This window comes from Echiichthys vipera (genome assembly GCF_963691815.1).
Source record: "Echiichthys vipera genome assembly, chromosome: 3".
Taxonomy (NCBI): domain Eukaryota; kingdom Metazoa; phylum Chordata; class Actinopteri; order Perciformes; family Trachinidae; genus Echiichthys; species Echiichthys vipera.
In genome coordinates this window covers 14,563,499-14,573,127 of record NC_139828.1, presented here as the reverse complement: position 1 = coordinate 14,573,127, position 9,629 = coordinate 14,563,499, and the positions used below count along the sequence as shown (strand labels likewise).

The 9,629-nt window shown below is 41.7% G+C and overlaps 1 protein-coding gene across 1 annotated transcript; it reads right to left on the bottom strand.

The window, feature by feature from the left end:
- Nucleotides 1–575: 575 nt before the first annotated feature.
- dmap1 (DNA methyltransferase 1 associated protein 1) lies at nt 576–8,602 on the bottom strand. Its single transcript, XM_083911065.1, has 10 exons — nt 8,204–8,602; nt 7,903–7,994; nt 7,154–7,349; nt 6,836–6,994; nt 6,547–6,714; nt 6,189–6,374; nt 5,727–5,798; nt 5,009–5,081; nt 3,782–4,134; nt 576–1,350 (listed from the first exon to the last, which is right to left on the bottom strand). The coding sequence occupies exons 1-10, from the start codon at nt 8,297–8,299 to the stop codon at nt 1,291–1,293; spliced, it is 1,455 nt and encodes a 484-aa protein (XP_083767191.1). The 5' UTR covers nt 8,300–8,602; the 3' UTR covers nt 576–1,290.
- Nucleotides 8,603–9,629: the final 1,027 nt, after the last annotated feature.

Here is a 9,629-nt window from a genome sequence, read left to right as displayed (position 1 = left end):
TCAACACCTTCATTTGTAGTAACCATTTAATCTTTTTGGGTTAATGACCAATAGATAGGAAAGGGTACAAAAAAGCTACTTTGAAGTAATTTGGAGTTTGTAGACACATTGCAATAGTTGGCAGAGAATCCTTAAACACTTGAATTTTTGCAAAGTATACTGTACATCTTTATGGATGTGTAAATGGAAAGAATGCATAGATCACATTACTCCCCTCTTCTGGGCAAACATATTCAAAATTTGCATAGAAATGAATGTCTAAGTAGGCTAAATGACATAATTGACATGCAATTAGCAATATTATGGAGAGGGAACCTAATGAAGTTTCAGTTGCTATGAATGATCACTGCTTAATTATCATATTAATGAAGTCATTAGTTGTCACTTAACTTAGATGACAGGTAAGGTAAGAATGTCATGATCTTACAACTTACCCGGCAAATGTGTATTCAACACTAATTACCTCCGAGTTGAGATCTCATCTAAGAAAGAGGGACAGGACGCTTGAAATTGTGCCACTATGGCATAAACATGCACAACACGCAGGGTGAAAAAAAAACAATGAGGTTTATTGAATCATTGACTAAAGCATCTTCAAGGTCACCTGAGGACAAACAACACAAATCAGCCCCACTAGCTCGACATAAAACACGGGAATCAGATGGAACCACCGTCTTTGAGAGAGAGAGAGAGAGAGAGAGAGAGAGAGAGAGAGAGAGAGACAGAGAGAGAGGGAGCTACAGGGGGGTACTAAAGGCTAACAGAAAAACACATTTCCAGTAAACACTACGGCATGATTAGCCTACAAAAAAAACCCTCAGATGGGTCAAATGAGCATTGTGGCTCGAGGTCCTCCCAGAGCCTCTTCTTTCATTCCAATTCATTTCAATTACCCAGTCATTCCCACCTCCTTCCCCATCTCCCGATTAGCTCAGCCTGGCAATTTACAGTTGATCTTGCCTCATCTAAGGCTGAGCAATGGTGGAGGCAAGAAGACAGGCAGTAATGGAATGAAATGTCACTCAGTTGTTGCCTTTGTCACAAAGATGCTGGGAAGGCCAGGTGGGGAGGGGGTGGGGAGGTCTCGTTGGTAGATGAAAAGTTGTGCGTGAACGTGTGTGTGTGTGTGTAGTCAGTGGTGGTTCTACCTAAATGGACAGCAAAACAGTGTCCTTCTCCCCTGCGTCCCTCTTGTCCAACCATGAAACTTGAGGCCGTGTCCATTGTGACCAGAGTAACTTACACGGTCCCTTGTCCTCCACCGTGTACGAGCCGTTGCTCTAGTTCTCATCAAGGCTTCTTCACCTTTTTCACCGAAGACGAGCTGGATGCAGACTCTCTCCGTTTGCGCTGCAATATGACAAACAAAACAATCACATCCAGGTCTGGAAGGGGTTTCTTCTGTTAGCGTAGGGCACGGCTATTCAATTAATTTGATATTGGGGCCGATTGACAAAAATGAGTAGCCGGAAAAATATGAGCATCACATTAATAGATATTGTGAAACAATGCAGCGCCATAGGAGTACATAAAGTATATGTCTTTATTTTATAAATGTAAATAGTAGTCATAGGCCTCAAAGTGCAACAAAGTTGTCAAAAAACAATCCTTGTTAAATAAAGTACAAGTTTGAGGCTCTTTTCCTATTTTATTGACATGCTACTTTATACTTCTGCTCCAGTACAAATCAGTGGAAATGTTCTACTTTTTACTGCACTACATTTATCTGATTACTTCAGCTACTAGTTACTTTACCAGGCTGACAAGCACATATGATACATTAGTTTATTCATCAAAAACTAGACTGACAAAAATTAACGTAACATAAATGCAGAGTAGCATGATTTTTCTGAAAATGCCTTATTAACTTATAATCTTTCCAAACAGATATGGTTGCAGGGTTGCAGAACACAGGCTTCACAGTGACACAAACAGAAACTTCTCTGTCCATTCTCTGGTGAACTGGCGGTTTTCTGTGACAACCTTTCTTTTTCGGTGTAGAAAGAAACATTGATGTGGTGATTTAACCAGACGGAAACGATTGAGTACAACAACAGAGCGGAGCTTAGCGAGCTGTTGCCAAGAGGATTCAGAAACCCACAAGCAAGAGCGTAGCGGGAGCGTGCGTAGCTATGTGGCTGCGCGCCTACAGGGAGCGCATGGAGCAAGTCTCCCAGCGCGCCGGTATTTGATGCGCTGAGACGGTAGCGCTTAGACCGATACGAGAAAGGACAGCAGTCATGAATTACTTTTTCACACAGGCTTCTACTCAAAGGGCCAGGAAATATTCCCTCGCGGGACGCCAATTGCATTGCATTGCTTAGGTTCAAATCATTTACCTATCCCGATCACAGGGAGTCACTAGGGCAATGACAAGGACTGGTCTCTTACTGGGTTCTGCATCATCAGAATTAAAGGAAATGGAAAGACTTTGAAGTGACTGAAAAACATATCCGTCATCCATATGTAACTGTTCACGTGCTGAGCGCATTCTAACTATTTAAACAGAGTCTTATTGCTCAGATGTGATAAACAGATTAGGTCTGTTGTTAGCACAAGCTTTTTTCAGATAAGTCTCCAACTTGTTTTTTAACAGGCACATCCTGGTGTGAACACATTACCCCTGTGCTATCGTCACTCCACTGTCTTCCAGCTCATTTTAGAATTGATATTAAACTTTTATTGTTTGCTTTTAACGCCGTTAATGGCCTGGCTCCCTCCTAACTGTCAGAGATTTTAACTGTCCGCGATCATGGCAGGGCCCTCTGTTCTTCCGGCCAGCTGCTGTTAGAGGTCCCAAGGTCAAGATTCAAACAGTGGGGCGATCGTTCTTTTGCTGTCACAGCTCCCAGACTGTGGAACAGACTGCCCCCTGACATTCGCACAACTACTGACCTCAGCATTTTTAAATCGAAGCTGATGACACACTTTTTTAGATTGGAATTTTACTCGGACTAGGGTAGTTCTGTTTACTTATTTTTGCCTGTTTTTATACTTTGTGCACTTTAGAGGGCCTTTAACACCCAGCAGCACTAGTAGCACCTTTTGTGTTTTCCTGCAGCAATGTAGCACTTTCTTGTGTTTTTATGTATTGTTGTTATGTATTATTGTATTGCTTTGATGTAAAGCACTTTGGGTATTGTAAACGGCTATAGAAATAAAATTTGATTGAAATTTGATTCATATTTAAGTTACACACCTCACATTATGTCTGTTAATGCCTTCAACTGAAGTCTGATTACTTACTTTCTATCCTTCAATAAATCTGTATTAGTCTGATATTCAAAGTGAAAGGCATGCGTGTGGGTAACTGGTTTACTTAAGTGCATTCAGAAACAGCCAGCGCTCGACATTCCACTGCAAGAAATGTAACAATCATATGAGTGGCTATTGTCTTGATTGCCTTAAGCCATTGACATTTAAGTTAAAGTCAGCAAGTCTGGCAAATCGAGTTGACTAAGTAAAAATTTGAATAATTCCAACTCTCATGCCCCTCCCCCACTACCACCGAGATCCTCAGCTAACAAACAAATGTTGCCGACTGCGGCTTTAACTGAAAAGTCTGTGAAATCGGTAATAATGTTACAAAAACAAATTTAAGTTCAGTCAACAACTTATACTTACAGGAGCTTTGTTTTGAGTGTGCTCATTGACGTAAAAACTTGCCTTTTGACTTGCATGTCATATCTCATCGACTTGAGACTTAACCTCTAAAGACCTGAGATTTGACTTGGTCCAAAAGACTTAGAAGATATCTTTGTGTCTATGCTGTGTGACTTACTGAGTTTGGGGTAAGAGGTGCTCCTACAACATCAATTATTTGTTCCTTGGCTTCCACCTTGATGTCGTCTGCACTGGGCCAAGGCGGAGCTTCACCCCCTGGGGTGGATGCTGAAGTGCTGTTGGTGGCATTGAGTTCTCCGCCCTGCGTCAAGGCTGTTGGTCCGGCCCCTGTGATTCCACCCAACCCACCTCCACTGCCGGTCTTCAGTAGGGCCTCATAGCGATGACGCAGCATCTGTTGCTCATATTCACAATTGCCGTGGGCCTGCTTCAGCTCATACAGCAGCACCAGGTCGCTACGCAGCTCATTGAACATCTGAACGATCTCCTCTGTGGGCATGGGGTTAAGATCTGGATCCAGAGAGACACAAAGGCAAAGATGAATGAAAATGAGATTGAAGCACTTTGATTGAAACGGCACAAAAATAGTTTACAATTGCGATTTAAAGACGATGGTGTAACCCATGCTTGTCATAGACAACTTCAACATGAGGATAGGACCTCTGAGAAGGCCCTGCGCCCTGGTGGTGTTGGTCAAGAAATAGCTCCCAGTGTTTCCCTACCATTATATTAGGGGGCACTGATTTGATTTAACTTTGGACCGTTTCTGTTGGAGAACATAATTTGGACCTTTTGGACAATTATTTAATTTAATACGTTTTCTGACGCTGAGTGTAGCTTATTGTGTAATACACTGATTTAAACTGAGTTTGCATTGTGGCTCTGATGATTGCTTGTATAATTGTGATCCTTCTGTCTGGTGATTTTTAACACCTTTTAACACTGATTCATTTATCTATGTGGGGATTGACCTTTCAATACGAACCTAACCATTAAATAGTCTGATTAAACACAGACTGGCACGCTAACAAAAGAACATTCGGGCAATCCGCTACAGTGGAAACACATGAAAACCATGATTTTCTTGTCATCCCCCTGACCCCCCCAACGCTGTAAACCTGGGGGAAACACTGGCTCCCATATGTAAATTACTGCTGTTAGACCAGTTTTTACTTGTACATGTTTAAAACAATCATCATCAGCATATTCCTTTAAGCAGTTTTGATAGAAAATAAGGATTTGTTTTGAAAATGTTTATGCTTTACTGAAAACACAAAACTGAGACCATCAAATACCCGATTCAAGATCCTAATAGTGTAACTTTGCTACAGAGGATAGTTTCAAAGTGTAAAACTTTGAAATGTTTATGTTTAGTCACACTTACCCACTCCTTGCTCTAGCAGGATCTGCTCAATGGCCTTGATCTTCTTCTGGCCTACTGAGCTTGGCAGTTTCATCTGAATTGCACACAAACACACAAAAAGACACACACAAGTGTGTGATTTAAGGTGCAGGGGATATTAGGATAAACAGCTCCACCTCAGGGCCTTTAATTCCTATGAAATTCACTTCAGCGAGCCAGATCAAAATATCTTTATCCACTGAAGTCTGTCTGACTGATTAGCTAGAGGGGTACTTCACTTCTTTAGCCGTGCTAATGCATTTTCCATGGAGAGCGGCAGCTCCTCATCAGTCTTGAAGATGAATAAGAGTCCCCTTGCTAGGTCTTACAGATATTAACAAGTCACTAACAGAATTAATCATCACAGTGCTAATAAGAGATAGCCAGCTCAAGTCAGATATTCTGGTTTTTCACATACATCAACTGCAGGGTCAAGCTTAGCTAAGATTGTTTTGATATGAATAGTGGTTCAAACTAAACTTAATTGATGAATACGTGTCAGCAGATTAGAGAGAAATATAAGTTCTTAATACAGAAATGTGACATTATTTCTTACTACTGTGGTTTTCAGGGTAGTTCTTTGTTTCAGTTTGGCGTCTTAAGTTCCTCATTGGTATTTGAGAATCATAGGGAAGTTTTTATATTGAACGTGTGTTTCGGAAATACTTTTTTTTTGTAGTTTTAATCCAGCTATACATACCCTCTGACTGCGCAGCGTGACTCCTGCTGATTTAAAGTCTGGGAACTTGATGCCTGCCGTTTCTGGAACAGCCTGAAGAAAAAGAAATAACTGATAAGAGCACGATATGATACCCCTCTGAACTTATGATAGACTTGACATGTAAATACATTCAACTATTATTATGGGATAAATCAGGCCTTAATTTCACAAAAAGCCCCTTCAGTTTCTTACCCTCTTTTCTAACACAGAGCGGTTCCATTGAAATAATATAAAATGATGAATACAAGATATTGAGACTGAGCTAAATCTTAAATATTTCAGTTGCATCAAATAAGCACATCATAAGGTTGACAGTTGTGCCATCTCAGTGATAAAATCTCTGTAATCGAATGATTCTTCAATTTGCTGGTAAACGTTTCTCAAGTACAAATGGTTGGCTTCTGCTTTACTTAAATCAAATTGTATCGGTGCATATCATACCGGTTTTTCTGTTTCTCTTTTTTGTGGGAGCTTCTTCTTGGAAACTCTCTTTTCTGCTCGTCTTAACTCTGTGGTTGTGTCAGCTGCTTTAATGAGTTTCTGCAGGTCCTGGGTCTTTTTCTCCCGTTCTTTCTTTCTGGTCTCGATCTTCCTTAGCTCCTGAATAAGATATTCCTCTTCTGCCACCTGCAGGAAAAACAAGAGAAGTGCGATATTCATATTCAATTTCGTTGCATTACCAATGATGCTCTTTGTCTTGGCTGGGCATTATTTAGTTGTGTAAATATATTAAGTTATGAAATCTTGACAGCAACAACGTAAGAATTCTAAATCCAGATCAAACTACAAAGTTACAAACCTGTTCAGGTGTGCGATTAAAGAGCTTGTCAAGCTGCTCTTTACGGCGCCGTTCATGGCCGGCATCAAAGATGTAGATCTTGGGCTCCGTCCCTGTAGCTGCACGGACCTTAGTCAGCTTACCACAAATACAATAATACCGTTCTTTCAGGTCCTCCACCGAACGTTTCTGAGAAATATAAATGGAAGAATATCACCATAAATTTGTCTTTTAACTTAATGAATTATGATTTTTGCAATGTATCCTAAAAGGGAATGTGAGTACTGGAGATGAATGGCTAAGTGATTACTCTGTATTGCTGGTGGTCGTAACGGTCGTGGACAACCACAAAGCGCAGGTCAAAGCGCTTGCACAGGTCAAACAGGTGGTCTGTTTCTGCTTTAGTCCAGCCATCGTCATGGAGATGCAGCTGATACTCCTGCTCAGAGTACACTGGGACCTGCACTGTCTATAAAAGCAGAGTGGAGAAGAGAGAGAGGATATAATGAATCTGGGTGTATAACTTAAAAAAAGTAAACCGAAGATTAAAGATGGGTAGCATAAAAAATCCTTTGTGTTTGTATTGAATAATTGGTAGCACTAAAGAGGTGAGTGTATTCATCCCTACCTTGTTGAAGCGGGCAAAAGGATAGTCCTTGCCTTCCTCTGCCACACGTCTCCAGTGGTGAAATATAGCCCCGTCCCTGCGAGCCGGATTGGTGAAGGGCATCCACTTCCAGGGGCGCACCTTTTTACAACCCAGTTTGGCTTTGACCGTCCTGTAGCCCTGAGTAGTATCACTAGGCAGCAAAGGGGGTGCATCTCTGGGGATTAAAAGGAAAAACAAGTCTTTGTCAAAGCAAGGGTACATAATCTGTGGAAAATCTGCTCGATCTATGTTCTCATCCAACCACCTCAATGAGGATATTCAGCACATACAGATAAGCAACAAAAGAACATACAAAATATTGCAGAGTGCAAGGCCAGAGAGCCCAAGGGTAGAGATATACAGTGCAAAGTGTTAGCTTTAAAAAATGATGCATCATGCAAAACAAGCAGCAAAATATAAGTGACAAGCTCTCCCTTTCAGTGAGACTTTGAACCCTTCTGCTGCGTACCACTCACTGGGCTGTCATTGGTCTCAATCTCTGATTTCCCACGCTAGAAAGTAAAGTGCACCATTGTCATTTTTTGCTCCTCCTTTTCTGAATCCCTGATGAATAATTATTATTTATATGAGAGCAAAATGCCCTAACTTCTCATTTTCATTCTGATCCCTATCCAATACAACGTGATAGCTTTGAGAGTAAGTAAAGCAGACATACACACACAAACACACATGATTAGATTTAAGACAAACTCAGTAGACGCCCATACTTTTTATCGGAGTAGAGCAGAGCATAGACCTCTCGGTGCATCCCTTCTGGTCTCTTGAAGGTCAGCGTCTCTGTGGCCTTCTTGGTTTTTTTCTGAAACAGGTGATGGAAAAATTTGGGTTATTTATCTCAAAGAAAACTGGCAATACTCTCGAATACAGAATAACAGCAAACATACTCTTCTCCATGTCTTGCTGTGGGAATGGCACTGTGTTTTGAGTCCCACAGCCTGTGTAACCCTTTGAATATTGTGGGAATATGACATCGGATAGGCATTTATTAGGGGCATCTTTCTCTCTCACCTTGTCTGAGTTGATGAGATCTTTCTTGCTGATGGGACCGTCATTGTCTCCTCCAGCCAACTCCAGAATATCCCTGACATCAGCGCCAGTAGTCATGACTTTAGATGTTGGTAATTAACGCTTCTCGCAACCCGTCAAACGTAAATAGGGTTCATTCATTCACAGGCGCCGATTTGGTGCGGTTCTGCCCAAATAATGTGCTAACCCTAGCTAAATGCTAACGTTGTCATTTTTATGCTGCGTTAACTTTACAGAGTCTCAGATAACCAAGTAACGATTTTGTAAGGTTCGTTTTCGCAATATTACCGTGAACGTTTGTCATTTACGTATTTACGTATTAGGAATATCCACAAGCTTTTGTTAACGCTAGGAGAGGGACTAGCATGTTTAGCTAGGACCGTCAGTACATCCGTGCCACTGTTGAGCTACTCTAGAATTGACTTACCGCCCCCGTGAGGTCAGGCGGTGCACTGCAGCTTCTGCTTTTTTTAATTCTCATCAATTCAATTCAATTCAAAAACCTTTATTTGTCCCCGGGGGGCAATTCAGGGCACACAGAGCAGCAAATAACGGCAGTGCAACTATACAAAGACATTTTAACCTATCAACAAGAGTAAAGTGTAAAAGAAGAATAAGAGTCAGGATGTTAGTGTGTTAGTACAGGTTAGATACGGACATCTCATCTTCATCCGCTTATCCGGGGTCGGGTCGTGGGGGCAGCAGCTCTAGCAGGGGACCCCGAACTTCCCTCACCCGGGCCACATTAACCAGCTCTAACTGGGGGATCCCGAGGCGTTCCCAGGCCAGTGTGGAGATATAATCTCTCCACCTAGTCCTGGGTCTTCCCCGAGGCCTCCTCCCAGCTGGACGTGCCCGGAACACCTCCATAGGGAGGAGCCCAGGGGGCATCCTTACTAGATGCCTGAACCACCTCAACTGGCTCCTTTAAACGCAAAGGAGCAGTGGCTCTACTCCGAGTTCCTCACGGATGGCTGAACTTATCACCCTATCTCTAAGGGAGACTCCAGTCCCCCTCCTGAGAAAACCCATTTCGGCCACTTGTACCCGCGACCTTGTTCTTTCGGTCATTACTCAGCTTTCATGACCATTATTATTTCAAATAAAAGCATTTCAATGATCTCAAACAAATAGAAACGACAGACACTGAAAACAATATCAGAAATCTATCAGAGCACCTTCAGCCTTAGACTGAGACCAGCAAAGACAACCACAGAACCACAGGAGGTCTTTTCTACCTTGCAACTCCTCAGAATAATATTATCAATATCATTTTCAGCATTACCTTTCATCATCATGTGCAATATAGTAGTATGTTCATTATCATGTCCTTTGCACTTTACTCCTTAGACACTTTGTTTTTATATTTTACCTTTTTGATGCTCTTTTGCTATGTTATTTGTTATGG

Bases quoted from the DNA above. Each gene is read 5' to 3' on its own strand.
- dmap1 (XM_083911065.1), bottom strand. From the start codon at position 8,299: ATGACTACTGGCGCTGATGTCAGGGATATTCTGGAGTTGGCTGGAGGA. The intron at 7,995-8,203 runs GTGAGAGAGAAA...CACCTGTTTCAG, and splicing joins ATCTCATCAACTCAGACAAG to AAAAAAACCAAGAAGGCCAC. The intron at 7,350-7,902 runs GTATGGGCGTCT...TTTAATCCCCAG, and splicing joins CTGCTCTACTCCGATAAAAA to AGATGCACCCCCTTTGCTGC.